The sequence below is a fragment of the Primulina eburnea genome, chromosome 1, assembly GCF_022965805.1.
Source record: "Primulina eburnea isolate SZY01 chromosome 1, ASM2296580v1, whole genome shotgun sequence".
NCBI lineage: Eukaryota > Viridiplantae > Streptophyta > Magnoliopsida > Lamiales > Gesneriaceae > Primulina > Primulina eburnea.
In genome coordinates this window covers 1074521-1093704 of record NC_133101.1, presented here as the reverse complement: position 1 = coordinate 1093704, position 19184 = coordinate 1074521, and the positions used below count along the sequence as shown (strand labels likewise).

Genomic DNA, 19184 nt, shown 5'->3' with positions numbered 1-19184 from the left:
AGTTTACAATATACATGAATTTATTCTCTCTCTCCATTTACCTTTCCGATCCAGAGAATTCAGAAGGAAATCAAGTCTCTGCAATTAATAGAGAGGCGAAAATTTGGGGCAGAATTTATTGCTTGATTTGCCTTGACGATGATTTGGTTCGTGTAATTTATAAATCGTTCGCATTCATTCTTGTGTGTGTGTGTGTGTTCGCAGAAAAGTTGTTATTGTGTGCATATTGATTGAGAAATCAAATCGAGTTGCGGAGGGACAATCAAAGGGCTGCTGGATTGTGATTTATACGGATAATCGTGGATTCCAATGCGATGGATGCACCGCCGGAGAGGAACAAGATCGTTGAATAGCTGCTGCGGCAGATCTGATGGTGAGGAGTTCATTATCGTTTTCGGAGGATTGATTGGAGCTGTGTTTTCGTTTTAGGAAGGTGATTATTAGCTGTAATAGTGGTGGCGGTGGTGGTGGTGGAAGAGATTATTTTGTTGAAGAATAGGAGGGCAGAAGGGGAAAAAAGGAGGAGAGTGGCGGCGGAGGAAGATGCAGCTGCACTTCTCACCTAGCATGAGAAGTATAACAATATCATCGAGCAGCAGCGGAGGAAATGTCAATGGAGGAGTCGGAGATTTGATGAAGATCAAGGTCGCAGCTCGCCACATTCCGTACCGCACTCTCTTCCATACGATTTTGATTCTTGCTTTTTTGTTGCCTTTTGTCTTCATTCTCACCGCGGTCGTCACCCTTGAAGGTGTCAACAAGTGCTCCTCAATCGGTACTATTCTGCATCTTGCCTATAAACCCCGATGGAAACCGTGCTTTAATGATTATTTATGCGATGATGTTTGTTAGATCTTCAGACATTTGTTTCCATATACTCTGCTGATTGGATTTGAGGATTTCTTTAGGGCGACTGATTTTTTTTTTTTTTAATTTTGGTTCTCTCTGATTTTTAGCTTTTATATGATTTATGGGTGTTCACTATATGGTTTTTTTGCCCCTTTCATTATTAAACTCAAATACCTATAAAAAAAATAAACAACTGTTGAAAATGTTCAAATTCAACGTTAACAGCATCAGGCATGCTTTTCTCTCTGAAGATTGTGATTTTATTTTGGCACTAAAGGTTGTGCTGATGGCTTGTGATATCCCTATTTATGTAGTTCTCTTTTCATGTTCTCTGTGCACTGCCGTCTCTATCACGTTTTTGTCTGCTATGATTGGTGATATATAATTGAAGACTTTGTGTAAAGTGTAAGTTTCGGAGTCGGCTTATAGTTAAAATTGGAAGTGATCACTAAATTATCAAAAAGTATGTTTTTGGCATGTAGATCTCGGTGCATAAATGTTAGTCCCATGCCTGTAGTAGATCTTTCATGGTTTATACAACTTATTAATTGCATAAAAGTACCTAGCTGACCATGACCGATATACAAGAAACTTCACTTGGCCCTTTATGGCGATGGTCATTATACCATGAAATGATACTTACTGGATTGGTAATTCTCTGTTCATTCTGTATAAATTATGTAAACAAAATCTCTCACGCAGAACTCACCAGGAAGATCTTTTTACAGCAAGGCTTCTGTATGTTCTCCCCATTCTTCCATTTGGAACCGTGATTTATTCTTCTGTGTTCTTCAAACTGTGCATAAATTTTGTCTTCTTTTCATATCTATCTGTGCTATGTGGTCTTTATTTTCTCCAACGGGTCATCACACCTCGTCACCTTATGGAATTCTTTCTGTCCATATCTACTGCTTCTAATTGCTCTCTTAAGTGACTGAGAAACTGATGCCACATACCTCTCCTCAGTCTTTCTCAATATGTCACTGAACTGGAAATGTTGTATGCTTTGGATAGAAATAAGTGGTACTTAACTTCCATGCTGTGACCATTTCAAAACTTTACTTGATCTTTTGGATTCCCCTTTGATGAAACTTCTTCCGTTGTTTTTAGTTTTGTTTCCACTTTGGGCCTTTAAGTATTGGTCCAGCATTGTGGTGTAGTTTTCTACTATAATGTTGTTTATTAAATTGGTGACAGTAAGGAAGATGAAAGAAAATATTGACTGGCTGGGTATAAATCTAGTCGCGAGGATCATTATATTATTAGCATGTGTCAATCCTTAATCTTACCTTTTTCGTCTTCTTTCTTTATAATCTGGGACTTTTTAAGATGTCAAAGTTTTAATATTTGTGTATGTATATATACTGTTTCAAATTAAAGTTATGGTTTCAAATTTGGTTTAATACGGTTTCTCTGTTTCAGATTGTTTAGGACGGCGTTTGGGCCCAAAGCTTCTTGGTAGAAATGATGATTATGGGGTAAACATCTTTTTTCTTTCTTTGAATTCGTATGCATAGTTATTTTAATTTTGATATATCACGGTTTGACTATGATACATTTTTTATGGTGTTGCTGAAATTTTGTTGTTGTTATGGAAGAGGATGGTCAAGGACTTTGTTAAGATCCTTAATCAAGTGAACTCTGAGAAAGTCCCTGACAGTTTGAAGATTCCAGACTCTTTTAGTCAACTTGTTTCTGAAATGAAGAACAACAAGCACAGTTCGAAAGAGTTTGCTTTGATTTTGAAAGGAATGGTAGGTGTTTCGGACTGCTGTCTATCTTAATTTGCCAACTTTCATATTGCTGTGTCTGTTTTCATCACCCTCATGTCCTAAATTATTATGGAACATGATGTTTTTTGCTATACAATACCAGATTACAAATTCCTAATCATGTTACCTAATAATGCCTCTCTTTATGTGTTTTTATCTCCATCCACCCATACTCTATGTTAATCTCCTTTTAGGTTTTGCTTTACGTAAAAATAATTCATTTAATGGTGCTTCACATAAAAAAACAATATTAATGATGCTTCACGTTTTTGTTGAGATAGAAGTTTGTATTCACTATACTAGCTCTTAAGATCTCTGGTTTACTTTTATTCATTCTTCCTGTTTAATCGACCCCATAGAGGGACATATTTTTTCCACATATTTTGAGCTATAATCGTATGTGGTACCAATAAAATGTGACGATTTACTGAGAATCTGAGATGATTACAATCTTCACATGCTGCATTTTAAGTGCACATTTTATGGATTTTCCTAGGTGAGGCTAACCTTTTAAAGTGGAATTTGTGTTATCCACCAACAGATGGAGAGATATGAAAGGGAGATAAGAGAGTCCAAGTTTGCAGAGCTAATGCATAAACACTTTGCAGCCAGTGCAATTCCGAAGGGTATTCACTGCCTTTCGTTGAGGCTGACTGATGAATATTCTTCTAATGCTCATGCACGAAAACAGTTACCTTCTCCAGAGTTACTTCCTTTGCTATCTGACAACTCCTATCATCACTTTGTGTTATCCACAGACAACATTCTTGCCGCTGCGGTTGTTGTCACGTCTGCTGTCCAATCATCTGTGAACCCAGAAAGGATTGTTTTCCATGTCATAACTGACAAAAAAACATATGCAGGCATGCATTCATGGTTTGCCTTAAATCCTGTGTCTCCAGCTTTAGTTGAAGTAAAAGGTGTTCATCAATTTGATTGGTTAACAAGAGAGAATGTCCCAGTTCTTGAAGCTGTGGAGAACCATTACGGGATTCGGAATTACTATCATGGGAATCACATTGCTGGGGCCAATCTAAGTGACACCACCCCACGAACATTTGCCTCTAAATTACAAGCTAGAAGTCCAAAGTACATTTCATTGCTGAACCATCTTCGCATATACCTTCCAGAGGTGATAATTTGGCTATTGAATATGTATAACTCTTTACGTATAATAAAATCAGGACAAGAAAATCTTGTGACATTGAGAAGGGGAAGTATGGCATGCCACCATAGAACATGGCTGATGGCTTGCATTTATACCATTCCCTCACAAAAATTACTATCTGCATACGTGTGCTGAAAGTGACATTTAATCTGGTCCTTATGTGGGTGCAGAGGAATGCAAAAGTGTTGCAAATTAGTCATATATAAGCAGATAGAGGCAATTAACTTAGTCACCAAATTTAATCTGATCATAACCAATTTTAGTAATCAATTCATATTCTTTACAGCTTGAACTGGAAATTGGTATAAATTATAATCATTGTTTCTTCGGCATTACTTTTCACCTTTCATTTGGTTTTTCTGTTTCAAGGCTGAGATTTGGTTTTTCTGTTTCAAGGCTGAGATAATGCTTCCTTGTATCTTGCAGCTATTCCCAAACCTTGACAAGGTGGTGTTCTTAGATGATGATGTTGTGGTTCAACTTGATTTATCTCCGCTCTGGAACATCAACCTCAATGGAAAAGTTAACGGAGCTGTTGAAACCTGTAAAGGTGAAGATGAGTGGGTCATGTCCAAGCATTTTAGGAACTATTTCAACTTCTCTCATCCACTAATTGCTAGGAATTTGAATCCTGATGAATGCGCATGGGCATATGGAATGAATATATTTGACTTGCGTGCATGGCGGAAGACAAATATAAGAGATGTTTATCATACCTGGCTCAAGGAGGTACAGTAAAATTTCCTTTTCATTTATTTATCGCGACATTTGCCTTATTATGTATTGTAGGTTTGAATAATGAACTTTATGTTTTACTATATGAATGGAAGGTTCATCATTATTGGCCATAATTTTAGATTTTGTGTTCATCTCTTAACTTTAATGTCATTACTCCATAACTGACTACAAATTTGTCTGTGTGTTCTACTATTGAGTTTGGCCGGGGTTTTTGCCATGTTTCGTAAATAAAGCTCGTAACAAGCTATGTTGTTGGTTTCATATGTTTTTATTTTGTGCCATTTCACCTCCGTTGTACATGCATGCTTTCTTTAGGTTTCGTTAATGTATTATGCTTTATGAAGGGATCATATGACATTTTTGATATTATGGTTGTATTTTTCTTCAATGGGTTCGCTGTTATTGCAGAATCTGAAGTCAAACCTGACATTATGGAAACTTGGAACTCTTCCTCCTGCTTTGATTGCGTTTAGGGGTCATGTTCACCCAATTGATGCTTCCTGGCACATGCTTGGGTTGGGTTATCAGAACAAGACTGACGTTGAAAAGGTGAAAAAGGCGGCAGTTATTCACTACAACGGCCAGTCAAAACCATGGTTGGAGATTGGTTTTGAGCATCTGCGCCCATTTTGGACCAAGTATGTTAACTACTCAAACGAATTTGTTAGAAATTGCCACATATTGGAGTAGCTATCAACCAATGAAGTGTGCACCAGTGAAAACGGCTCGATGATATGTATGGATCATTGTTGGCGTTCGTGACGTATATAAATTTGTTGCTATTCGGTTGAGCAAGAATGGAAAACATGTGTCTGTCTAGCGGAGAACATAATCTTGATTTGCATTTCGTGCTCGAAGGCCTATGAAAAGGGAAACTGTTCAGCGATCTTGGATTCTCATTCCTTCTAGTTTTTATTAGACAAGTACATTAGTTTGACCTCCATGATGGCGAAACCCCTGCACCTGCTCGGAAGGGAATAACAGCACATGATGATTGATGCATGGAAGGACATAGCTAGTGTGCAGATCCTATGTGAGGTTCCCAATCTGGCCCCATTGGCCGTGGATACGACTCTTTTCTTTTAATTTTGTATTTGTTTTCCATTCAGATTTTGTTGCCGGTTCCCAATTTTTACGACATTTCATTATTGCGGTGATTATAGTGGGTCATCAGGTTGTCATTAAGAGTTAGGGAATATGATAGGCTATTTGTTATGTATCATTCGTGCAAAACAAAATAGATATGCAGATGATTCTTTAGTCAAATTCTATGATTTGATATTCACTCTGGCTTTTGTTCTGGGTTGGTCTCTTAATTAGTAGTGATTTACAAGTTCATTAGATAAACATTCATCTATGTTAGCAGAACTTAAAATAATGCCCCAAATCATTCCTCAAATCTGATACATTTTGGAAGATCACGTAATGTTACAAAAAGGTAAAGGTTTGTAGAAATTTAAACACCACTGATGGGAAGGAAAAGATTACAAGGCAGTAACATTGATGGTGTTCGGAACTTAATCGACACAGTTAGTTTCGATGAATGGGCTCCAATATCTGGATCACACAACTCTTCATAGCATTGGCCAAGTTTCAAGAATACAGGATTAATCAACATGTTCCTAGCAAATAAAATACATCACATCAAGCCAATAGGCGGAAAAGAATAAAACCAATTCAGTTGAGTGGATCAAACAATGGTACTAAATACCTGGTTTATGGCAGCATTCATTCCTCCGACGGTTCATCTGTATCCGATAAGGGCAAGAGGGTACAAATCCCAAGAACATGCCCATTAAGGCACACATAATACTCAATGCTGTCTTCATATGCGCCCAATCGACAAGTAGCACTCGGTGGTATCATATTAGCCGCCAGCATGTTCCACAGCTTAGCCTTACAATAGGGACACACCTCAGTTGGATGAAGAGGAGCGACCCTCTGAATCAGCATTTTCCTAACCTTCGATAATGCAAAAGATTTAAATATCCCACGAAAAAAACCAATGTCCCCTTCGTCCCCTTGGTCTAGATGTTCGCAAGGATCAGAGACATATAAAACATCCGTCCGACATTGTGGTAATAGGAAGCTCTTTCCAGATGTCCTCGAGAATCGTGTTCTGTAGACAAAATGGCCAGGTATTTGAATATTATTGAACAAACCATCTTTTTCACACCCGAAACAGTACACAAGAAGCTTTCCAAGTGCCCTCCAGTTACCATCCACACTATGACTTCCCCTAGACTGCAAATCAATCATCATCTTCGGGGCTCGTGTCTTACAGAACTCTTTCCAAAGAACACGTTTAGCTAGATCATCGAACCATTTGCAAGCACAAGAAAGTGCTGCAATCAATTTTGGGTTCCAATTCAACTGATTGAAAACTAGGAATATGACTTCTTCGCTAAGATGCCCTTTCGTGCAAGCACAAGATGATGAATGTAAGCAGCGCAATTGTTTTGTGAGATACATAATCCTCTCCTGGTAATAGGGACAGAAAGAATAACAGATATCTCAACACAGCAAATCGGAATGTAACCCATACAGATAACTTTGTAAGTGGTAAAACATACAAACTTCCATTGGTAGGTTTACATCATCCCACAAGTATAAAACAAGAGAAGATGATTAATAAAGTTTAATACAACTGACAACAACTAACAGCAGAGACATCCTTAAATGCAAACGAATGAGTTGGAGAATATAACAGGTGAAGGGCGAACCACGACGAAAATTAAAATGTTAAAAGTTTATTTTCTAAAAATTCAAGTTCCACCCTCAAAATTTTAATGAGCCGTTTCCCTCTCCCTGTCTAGCTCCGACCCCAAGAAATCCCGAGTTCTCCCTTGAACTTATGCACGACTAATAAATAAACATTCGGGATGGGAAAAAAGAATTCCTCGAACCATAACACATAAGAACGACTGCAAGTAAATCATGAAGCAAGATCCAACACCAGTGAAAGTCCCATCTCTTCAGAATTTATCTCCGATGAAGGTGACACAACCAATCTTTAGAGTCAGTCAGTCCCAAACATGCCGGCAAACATATTCAAGGAACAAAGTGGAAAGTGGACATAACAATTTTTATATTGATTGACACCAAATTCGTATATATAACGGCAAAAATATAAGAATTGGAAATTTCTCGCAAGAGTCACAATGCTACTAAATACATAACCAACCACAAACCAGAAAATAACATCAAATCACACTCCACAACGTGCAACCAGCAGTTAAGAAATATTGGTTACAAAATACGGGACAACAAAATGGTGAGAAACTTAACATATGAAATTTTGTAATTTGTACAAGGCATCCATGAAAACTCTAATACAACATAATCAAGTGGATTTGTAAAAGTTGAGAAATAATATATTTCATCAAACTAAAGCGAAAGATTTAAGAGAACCTCCCATATATTGCAGTACGATTCAGCTCCCAATCACAAACCTAAGCTACAAAAAACTAAACCCCTCTTCGAGTTTCGGAAAATCACGATGAACCATCACTAAAAATCATCCCTAAGTATAAAATTGCAGAACTTGTTTTCCTGAAAACAAGACCTTGTCAAGAAAATTTAGTCAATTAATTAACTAGATCGTACAATCACGACCACAAATCCAAACCTCAGTTCGAAATCAAACTACTTTCAGCAACTGTCCCCAAATCTCAGCTGCATGGACAAGAAACCAAGATTTTAGGGATTTGCATGTAATGGAATCTGAGACATCACCAATCCACACGCAAGATTCACGAAACGATCGATATTTTAACCATTTCGAAGAAACGATTTCAGCCAATAATGGGAAAAAAAATTATATCAAATTTGTGGTCGAAAGTGGGCGTAGAGATTTTGCCAAGTAGAGTATTGCGTCAAGAAAGGGGCTTCTTTGAAGTAACGATCTGGAAACACAAGAAAATATAAAATACTCCTCAATTTGGTGGTAAATGATATCCTCAACGGCTGTCACTTAGAGTGAAACACAAGCGAATAATTTTAAATCTCCTACGTTTGGAATGGCTACGGGGTCCAACCGTTAAATTTTCAAATCCATATCCCATGCAACCCATTAATAAAAAATTTAATAAATTGAACATACTGGATTTGGGAATCAGACTTGTAGTCTAGTGATCTCATTTCTTGTCAGATTAGTTGGTTCCTTGAGTTCGAATCTCTTCGCGTGTGTTGTAATAAAAAAAAAAACATTCAAGATTTGATTATATTTATAATATATTTTTAATTTTTTATTAAACAACCATAACAAAATAGCTCAAGTTAAGATACTATCTTTCCCACATATCGATTAACACTAGAGAAAACATTAAGAGCTTATGAGGCATATATGATGCAGCAATGTGCATCGTCTTCTAACATGGCACAAATTCTCAGTCTAACATGGAACAAATTCACTTAGAATTTTTAGGCAAGTTGGTAAGTTGCAAGATGCAAATGAAAATCAAAATAATGTATTAAAGGTTGATGGGATAATGGATGAGATAAAACAACATTTAGCCTGTATGATGATGGTTAGACATATCGTGGCGACTAATCGATTTAGGTTTCAAACTCAAATACTAAAAAATACAACATGCTCTCATATATATATATATATTAGAACATGATATTTACATAGAAAATATCAATCATCAATGTCGTATATGTTTCATAAGAATAATGGTCAATCATCAATGCCACCCGATTTCATGAATCAAATTAAATATTGTAAAACAATCAAGCTCAATCACATGATACACATAATTTCTATTGAGTAGGTCTTGGATGACCTATGCTATCAGCTTAGCTTCGTAATCCAGGGTGTAAAACAAATTGAATCAAGAATTCAATTTTTAGGTTTGAATTTGGGGTCGATATAAGTATCTTCGAATTCGAACTCGATTCGAAGTTCAATTTTTTTAATTTTTTGGCTCAAGTTCAACTCGAAAAGAAATTCAAATTCGGCTCAAAATCTTCAAACCTATTCATGAGCTATTCAAACTATTGTTCGGATAGTAAGGTTCGAGAATTAAAGTTCGAAAGCTCGAAATATATATTATTAATGTTCGCGAGATGCTCGTAAATTATAAAACAAAATAACTTGGGCTTAAGTTCGACTCGAAAAAAGTTCAAACATGTTCGAGTTCGATAAATTCGAATACGAATCAAATATTTATCGAGCCAACTCGATTCATTTACAGCCCTACACAGAATATATTTAGAGTAAGGGTAATAATTTTGGGCATCTTGTCATGGTGAGGACTGAATTGAAGTATCATTGCGCGCTACACTCGAGTTGTTGGAAGCAAAAACTACAAATTATTTGTAACAAGAACTACAAATCAAAAATAAAATTATTGCATGTATGCACAAGTTAACCACATAAAAAATGAAAACGCCAACGAAAATATCCCAGGTTTTTTTCATATTGGAGCGTGTTTTGAATTTGAGATCTGACCAGGTTAGTAGACCAAACATGGTTTCTTACATGTCGCTCATTGGCTGGCTTAGAGCACTGCCTTAAGCCAATATCGAAATTAACCCAACAACTGATAATTGAGACTTTCAAGTTGTATTTTTATACAGTAATTTTAAATTTATGGATTTCTAATATATTAAAAATATTTTTGTTGTTTCAGAGAAATAAGATAATAAATTTTAAATCTATAATTTGAAGGTTTGTATAGTGTTTAATGTTAATTAAGATTAATGTTAACTTCATATATAATTGATACATTTAAAATTCATTATATTTTATGTAATTTTTGTGAAATTATCTCACAAACATAATCTATTTATAATGAAAAATAATAGTTTTAATATAAAAAATATTATTTTTTATAAATTAAGTCAAATGGGAGATCTTTGACAAAATTAACATACGAGACCACTGTAGCTATGAATTTTATGTTAATTTAATTTGGTTAAGAATTGTGTCTAAACAGCAATTATTAACCCATATTCATTTGCTAATATCTTTTTGCCGTATTTCGATTTTCTTCATTTGTTAAATGAGTAATTATTACCGTTTTCTTTTCATATATAATATCGTACAAGTATTAAAGTTTCTTTTCCTCGCTTATTGACTTAAGTTTTGGTATTAATTTTGTGGGCAATTACGAAGTTTCCCTATTGATTTCAAAGTGGTTAAAGTTTCTCTTAAAATCTCAAGCACATCTTAATTTCTACTATTTATTTTAAATTAAAATTGAAAATTCTTGGATACTCGAAAAACCCATAACAAGTTCATAACCTGAGTTTATCTCTGAATTTAAACATGTCAAAAACTTGTGTGAGACGGTCTCACGGATCGTATTTGTGAGACAAATATCTTATTTGGGTCACCCATGAAAAAAAATTACTTTTTATGCTAAGAGTATTACTTTTTATTGTGAATATGGGTAGAGCTGACTTATCTCACAAATTATGATCCGTAAAACGGTCTTACATGAGACTCACTATTTGAACCTTCTACACAAGTTTGTTTATGGAACTTTTAAGAAATGAAAATTTGTTCGATGATCTTTTTAGCCCAGCATTTACATTATAATGTAAGGTTAATATATAAATATAATTATCAAACAACAATGTATTTTATCTATTTTTAAAACCAGTATCATCATTTTCATTGACCAAACTCAAATTTTATATACTAAATGTAACATATTGTCACTCAAGACTGAGAATGAATGTCAAATAGTGTCCAAGTTGATGATATAAATGATTAATTGAATAATTGTTATGAGTTCGATTCTCTTTATTAATACATTATCGGGTGAGTCGATTGCATACGATTTGTCTATAGTAGAGTTTACCTGATTAACGTGATTTGCATGGTCTTATGATATTTCGAGGGTTTACTTAATATGCACAAAAAAGTAGCGGCTATGAGATCTTTAAGTCATCAAAAGAAAAATAAAGAATATAAAGCTAGGGAGTGATTTAACAACAAAAAGGTTTGAGAATTATCAGGTTATTGTGCATTAAAAAAAATCGCAATAATACATGTAAAAAGACAAGTACATATCAATGAATTGAAGACTGGAACACATTCTAAATCATCTGGAAAACCAACATTGTCAATACCAAAACAAGTATACACCAATTTTACAAAGAATGTAACACAGCATGAATACATACAAATTTTGTTGTTCTCATGCTCTCTTCCATCACTCTAAAATTCAAGAAAACACAAACAACAAACAAACCTTCTAAGCACCGGGTACGAAGCGAGCACAAGAAGGAATCAGACCTCCCCGATTTTCCTATTTCTAACCTCGCTTCGACAAATATACTCGTGTATATTTACAGTGCTAGAGTCCTGCAAAAGCAGTTCCCCCCGTCTTATTGTTCTCCCAAAACTAGTCTATACAGCCCGAAACACAATGAAAGTTATTGTTATTCGCCACTTTTAACTCACAGGGTGTGAAGAAGGTATCCTCTCTTGGAGAGAGATCACAGTTTCAAAAGCGCCCACCAAGGCCTTAACTTTGCTTTTCCTGCTTTTAACAAGTTTGCTCGCAGGTTTCTTCGATGACATTATTGAATAAAAGTTGATCATCTTTCTTGCCCTGCACATCTTGGTGCTTTAAGACAACCTTCTCAGAGGACAGCTTTGCATCAGTCGCACCATCGTCTCCAGTCTTTTTATAAGTTCTTGTGCTAACATCAGCCTTGCTGTTTGCTGCCCCCACAATGTTCCGTTTTCGAAATTTAAGTCTCCTGGGATTGTTGTTGTCTGACATAAGGTCCACTACCTTTCCACTTCGGAACTTCAGCTTCACTGGTGAGCGATATTTATCTTCTGAAAGTATCACCCTATTCTTTGTCAAAGTCTTCTTGCCATTTTCTGTACACAGATTCCACTTTTTCATTCTTCGCAGGTCCATTGTCAGACAAGACAAGTTCATATGCGTCACCGCCATTGTGATCACTCTCATCGTCATGTTTCTCACGAGACAACAAAGATGGAGACTTTCCACGAGACAGGTCATCTGAGATGGAATCCAAGGAATCACTCCGAGTTCCTGTTTCAATGACATGCAAGGTTTTCTCAGGCACATTCTCATTGTCAGATGTCTCTGTCTCAACCCTGAGTAACCTATTTTGATCCTTCATAGGAGACGCCAACTTTGAGCTTCTGGTTTTTCTGGTTATAACGGACGCTTTCTTATTACGAGTAACTTTAGGAGAGAAAGGAGCAGCCGAAGATTTTAAAGCTTTTTTAGCTGAAGCTTTCAAGTCTGTCATCTTTCTGCCAGTTTCGACATCACCATTCCTTCTCCCCTTCCCATCCGAATTCTCGCCAGAAGATAATGGTACCTTAACCTTAACTAGTTTTGACCTCAGAGAAGGGGACCGCTTATCAGATTGATAAGCTGTCCTCTTCTCAGTTCTTGATGGTTTCGTATCAGTCAAGGAAACTTCTTGAACTGGAAGTTCAACTTGTTTCGATGGAGGTAATATTTCCCGCTTGATAACTTCAGGGGGATCAGGTGAAAATGATTTTCTAACAAATGAAGATTTAAATTTCGGCAACTTTTTATTATCTCCAGATGAAGCATTTTGCCTTGGGGAATGAGTTTTAGCAACCAAGGATATCTTGGGTTTTGGAGATATGGATTTGATACCAGGAGAAAGCTTCAGGTTAAGTGAAAGCTTGTTAGTATCAATAGACAGCTCTGTGTTTCAAAAGCTTTTCCTTCTTTGGCTCGCCCGAAATGATAATCTCTACAGGAGCAAGCTCACTATGTGAAGGTTTTGGCATTCTTTTTCGTGAAGATTTCCAAGGCTTCTCTTCAAAGACGTGCTTTCTGCCGTATTTACAGAGATCATGGCAAGAACCAGAGGAAGGTCTGAGATAACGAGGAACCACTTCATTCTTTTTAGGAGTTACCGATGGATCAGTTCTTTGTTCAGCCATGAAAATGGATGACGAATGAAAAAAAGAAAATCCAATATCCTGAACACAAAAGTTCCATACAGGATATCAATACTTGCAACAAATCATCAGGCAAACACAGAATAAATAAAACACAATACCCATAACTCTATCTCAATTCAAAGAGAAGGTGAACAACAAAGTTACAGTACATGCCCGTTCCTAATTATACCCTTCCCAGCCACAAAAGATCATTCTCGCAAATGTAAGAAACAGTATCCGAATGAAATGATTCGTAAATTCCTTCTTCTTCCCATAATTCTTCCAGCCATGTCAAAAAACTTTATTCAGTCAAAGTATAATGAAAGAAAAAAGGATTTTTTTTACAGGCTTCAATAAACACCAAATCAAGAGTCTGATCTGTATTGCAAGAAATTCTTTATCCCATAAAAAGAATCTTCACATTCACCATATTCAACCTCACCAGTCACAAGTATTTCACGACCTTTTGATGATCCAATCTAAATATGCACTCGAATAAGTCGAAACATAACAAAAACCATACCTTTTTCCTCAATAAATCAAAAGCAAGTCTATGAACACATCATTTACAGATCAAGGCGCAAAAACTAAAAACGCGTCAAAAAGTGAAAGAAAAAGCCCACCATCCCTGTCCCAAAAGAAACAACCCACAATTTACACCAAAAAACGATTCTTTCAAATTACGCATACCTTTCCCCTTCCCTTCTTTTGAAAGCCTTTTTTTCCTCACCGCTTCCCCACAAAGCCAACAACAAAAGCGTCAAGAATTAATGAATCTGTCTGAAAGATATTAAAGAAAGGGGTTAATATATACAACATAAAGCCTTAGAATCAGAAACATGAAGAGAAGCCCACCTCGGAATTCAGTTACTTTAATATTTTATAATCTTTATTTTCCATTCTTCAAAGTTTCTTAAAGAGAGAGAGAGAGAGAGATCGAGAGATCGTGCAAGCAACGCTTGTAGTTTTGAAGAATTGTGGGAATTTGAAAGGGAAAGCTTTATACGAAAGTTTGCGCGTTTTGTTAGTTAAAAAATCTTCGGTGGAGAGTAAGGTTGGCGGCGGCCCCTGTGATTTGACCCTTTTTAGTGGATATGTTTTTGTTTTTTGGTTTAATAAAAAATTAAAAATAAAATCAAAAAACCATATTTTCTAAATTCTAAAAATATTTTCTCGATTTCTTTTGAAGATTTTTCCGATTTCAAATATCTGTTTTATAATAAGAAAGGGTTTTTTCCCGGAAAAATATTATATTAATGATAGATTTCTAAAATGTGGACTTGTGAGTGACCTTTGGATCTTTATCAATTGGATGGTAAATTTAATTTGAAAAACAACTAGTAAAGTTATACAACATATACTGAAATATGTATCAAAGTAAAAAAGCTCAAAACCAACTATTAAAGAAGATTGCTTTAAATATCAAAATCATGACACATGAAAGTGGAAAGATAATATATATAATAATAAATCAATAGGTCTCTTACGGTCAACTCTATCCATATTTACAATAATAATTAATATTTTTAACATAAAAAATTATATAGATGAACTAAATAGAAGATCATTCTTACAAAATTGATTAGTAATAGCGTCTTACAAAAATTTTTGTGATAATAAACTATACCGATCATGGTTCTTGGTAACCATAAAACCAAAATAGGAACCGAATCTTAAAATTTTGAATCAAAAATAAATTTTTTGGACTTAACAATTGGCTCTGGTTTGCAAACGGATCGAAACCAGAACCGTAGATTTTTTAGATTTTTTAATATATCTAAACACAAAAAATTATGCAATAAAGACATTTGATATATAGATTAAATTTAACCCCTTTTTCTTAAAAATAAAAACTAAATACTAATATTATTTATACTATAATTGTTGAACAATTAGTTTCATATTTCCACATATTGTATTGTTATTTTAACAATCTCCTTCTGGGGCGTGATATCACGCGCCGTATGGTATGGCCTGGGATTTGTTGAACTTGAATTGTAAATATTAAATTCTCTAGGGGCCGGGTGTAAATATTTTACAGCATTAGTTGCAACAATAAAGAACCAATAGTCAAATTTGATAGTTAATCAAGCCAACAAATCATATTGTTTATCTTTAAAGAGTCACCTCATTATTAGTTTATCACTCAAAAACAGTATTAATTATCCCACGATATATTTGATTTAATTTTATTCACTTGATTTGATCACCCAATATTTATAGAATCCATTTGAGTCTCCAATTTAAATAATCTTTCAATTATTATGATTGGATTAGTAGGTCGAAAAATGTAATTGGACCCACCAAATTCACCATTTAGTATATTAATATTTATTTTGAAGAAGAAATTAGACCTGGTGGGTGAGAATTGTAAAGGTTAGGATTAGTGGGTAGCCACCTTCTTGATTTAATATTGGTATATCGATATTTATTTTGAAAGAAGATTGATCAAGATGTAAAAATAAGCATTTGATCAGATCTCACAAGATAAAGTTCTAACGTGTGCATGTGATTGTTGGCAACATACTAAAATAAGCATGAGAGTTCGAATTAGCTGAAAAAAGGTAAAAACAAAAGACCATGTAACACAAGAATCATATATTATAAACCATTATTTATTGTCCTATGAAGTATAACTAAGAGATATACCAGGGATTGGGACGGGTATTTGATCGTTGCTTACGGCCCGATACAGTCTTCTTAACAACTCCTACGGAGACCAAGAACTGATCAAGTGATGATAAGGTTCTCATGTCATCTGGAGGGAAATAGCTAGCTGCCTTTCCCAAAAGAGAAGTGAAAAGGAGGGATAGTGAAGGAAGTGTAACTTTGCGTTCACCTAAAAGTTCGTCAAGAAATGCAAACGCAGCTAACAAATCTGATCTGGTTGCGTTGATTGGAGCAGCAAAATGTGCAGGGATTATTCTCTTGAACCTCCAGTCCCGCACGATTCGGTTGATCCAATCTCTCACCTGAAATTTGAGAAAATAACAGGCATGTGAGAGGGATGAGTACATTCCAGCTTATTATAGACCGATAATTGACTTGCCTTTTCGGGAACTTTGTTGAAGACCAAAGTTTTTACAATGGGAGAGACGATTAGCTTCTGTGACATTTGAGTAAAGCTAGCTTTTGGCTCCAACAGATTCGAGGGACCGAGAAACAAGATCTGCAGAACCATTCTCTCCCAACCTGTGTCCAAAAACGAAGTGTTCCACCAAGAGTATCATAATATGCTATTCGGTTCATGTTTATAAATATCAGCATATAATCACTCACCCTTTTGTTGGTTCATTTTGTTATCAATTACTGGTTCTTCAGGGACTTCTTTCCCTTTACTAAGAAGTTTTACGGCCAAACCATTCTTTGCAGATGACAATAACGACTCCTTGCTGATACATTCAGGAGGCTGCCTAGGGACATAAATCACGGCATCCGTCACTAGAAGTGTACGTGTGCGCTTGTGATAGAATGCCACCTCAACATAAGGTCCAATTCCTGAAATATTTCATAAACAAGTTAACTAAGCTTCTGTTTTGTAAAGTCGAGCAAATGTAAAGCACGACTTTGAATTCTAGTATACATAGGAGAAAATGCATACCAACTTCAGGAGAGCTCAGTGTTTTTTGTTCAATATCATCAGCCCATGGGGTTGATAAGTCCTCGTCTAATAATGTTTTGGAACCAAAAATCCCAAAAAACTCAAGGGGCAAGTTAAGAGGCCAGCTCCATTGCCTGGGAGCTACCCATACCTGAGCCCGAGGGAACTTTCTAGAAAATGGGCCAACAAATATTTTGTGCTCATAAGCAAATGTAGGCAGAACTATATACTCAACAGGAGCCCCTAATTCTTTTACAAGCTGCATAAACGACAGAAAAAGGTTATTGATCTTTACTTGCCTGAGGAAAATTTGCAAGAAAAGGTTCATTTACACAACACATTAAAAAAAGGTCAAGTAAATTGATATCAAAATACACCAACATGACCGAACATACATTTAGTTTTTCAAAAATAGTCAATCGAGCAAACACTAATGACCTGGATGCATTCTTTGGTTGGAGCAATCGGGGCATGCACCCACAATCCCCCAGACTTCAACTTTATAACAGTCATTCGAATATTTGTTGAGACACTGCTGAAACCAAGTGCTTGCTCTTGTTCGAAAAGCCATATGCTATCTTTCACTGCCTGAAATTCTAACAATTGTGTAAGTTCAATAATACATTTACAAACTGATAATGCAGCCTTGCAGCTAAGCCTCATAAGTCATAACTCTACAAAAGTTTTGTTGTTTTTTCATTCATTGAGAATGTCAAGGACGTGGGCATTTCCAAATCATAGTTCTCCACCGTTATTCATGGTGAAGATATGTAAATCTGAAAGAAACACCTCTTATCCTGCTCGGCATAAGATTTAACACCTTTTGCAGTAACAAAAAAAAAAAGATATGAGTGATCTTTATGCCGAGGCGGACGTAGGATACTGATAGAGAGGGGGGTTAAATGAACCAAGAAAGACGATCAAATATATTGTGAAATATGAAGTTCTCGGACAATCACGCATGAAACTGCAGAATCTTTCAGCCTCCGTTTGGTTCGTCCCTGTCCTTATAAGATGCAACAAGTAAATTCTCACAGGTTGGGATGGGGAATTATTTACATGACATCTTGGTATAAATGCAATCAATTTTGATCCACAATTCCGAATATTTTCATGATTTACTACGCGTAAGATCCTTTTTGACTAATAGATAGCCTCGACAAGCCTAATTTCCACCAAATTCGGAAATTTTGCCGGGTAATCCCAACTTAAGGGGCATCATTGCTATTTCAGTCCAAAGCCAAGAATCCCCATGCTTACTAATAACCAAGTATTTTAAACTATGGGTCAATATGTATTCAGAAAATGGTAGCAAATATTTTACAAGAAGTATACTCTATCAAACCAGGATAAAAATAACCCAAAAAACAGAGGGGAAAAAAAGCCTTGTCAAGATAACGACACAAAGTAATACTGACGTTTATACTGACCTCATATCTAACAGTACTGCGGTTAAGAAAAGGACCAAGGGGGAATGGAAACCCGGTGATGTTGAAATAAAACCTTCCTCCGCCACCAGCATCACCACCGCTTTCGGCGGCGGCAACCACCGAACTCACTCGACTCCTCCTCCTTTTGGGTTTCACTTGATAGCAGATACCCTTCAACGGAGACCCACTTAGGACACAAGAATCTAGCTTCCTAGAAACAGATGGGTTCTGCAAAATGGAAGATTTTGGTAAAGGAACGACAATGGCCGCTGCCATCTCACCGACCGAACAAAAACCACTTGACAGTCCGAGTCGAAGATACGAAATTGAAATGTATACTCCATAGATCCGAGGTGTATGTCATTACACGTGGACTGTCCTGGTTGAATGTGATTTTTCTTATTATTAAAATTTTATTATGAGCCTCCTCGTTAATTTTTGTGGGCAATCTAAAGTCCTTAATTATATATATATATATATATATATATATATATATATATATATATATATATATATATATATATATATATATAACCTCCGTCTCTTGTGTTTTTTGCTTTGTTTTATTTTTTTCGTTGATTTAGGGAAGAGTTTTGTCATATTTTAATTTCGAATTGAAGATTTTATCTCAAACTTGAGAGGTTAGATGTAATACAATCATCGGAAATCTGGAGGACTCGAACCTTTGTCGTTATAGGTAGATGCA

The 19184-nt window shown here is 35.7% G+C and overlaps 3 protein-coding genes across 4 annotated transcripts; 1 reads left to right on the top strand and 2 right to left on the bottom strand.

Moving 5' to 3' along the window:
* On the top strand, positions 1-6132 carry LOC140835528 (probable galacturonosyltransferase 14). Its single transcript, XM_073201040.1, has 6 exons — positions 1-775; positions 2272-2327; positions 2448-2603; positions 3163-3753; positions 4216-4518; positions 4936-6132. Exons 1-6 carry the CDS (start codon positions 544-546, stop codon positions 5215-5217), a joined length of 1620 nt encoding a protein of 539 aa, XP_073057141.1. The 5' UTR covers positions 1-543; the 3' UTR covers positions 5218-6132.
* LOC140835652 (EID1-like F-box protein 2) lies at positions 5903-8450 on the bottom strand. Of its 2 annotated transcripts, none has more exons than XM_073201109.1 (3): positions 7939-8450; positions 6239-7008; positions 5903-6149 (listed from the first exon to the last, which is right to left on the bottom strand). In XM_073201109.1, exon 2 carries the CDS (start codon positions 6997-6999, stop codon positions 6256-6258), a length of 744 nt encoding a protein of 247 aa, XP_073057210.1. In that variant the 5' UTR covers positions 7000-7008; positions 7939-8450; the 3' UTR covers positions 5903-6149; positions 6239-6255. The 2 variants fall into 2 exon arrangements, with proteins under 2 accessions (XP_073057210.1, XP_073057171.1); XM_073201070.1 differs by having other exon boundaries at positions 8156-8447.
* Positions 8451-16030: 7580 nt separating this feature from the next.
* LOC140835456 (uncharacterized) lies at positions 16031-18845 on the bottom strand. Its single transcript, XM_073200972.1, has 6 exons — positions 18479-18845; positions 17487-17636; positions 17049-17307; positions 16727-16945; positions 16497-16639; positions 16031-16419 (listed from the first exon to the last, which is right to left on the bottom strand). The coding sequence occupies exons 1-6, from the start codon at positions 18752-18754 to the stop codon at positions 16084-16086; spliced, it is 1383 nt and encodes a 460-aa protein (XP_073057073.1). The 5' UTR covers positions 18755-18845; the 3' UTR covers positions 16031-16083.
* Positions 18846-19184: the final 339 nt, after the last annotated feature.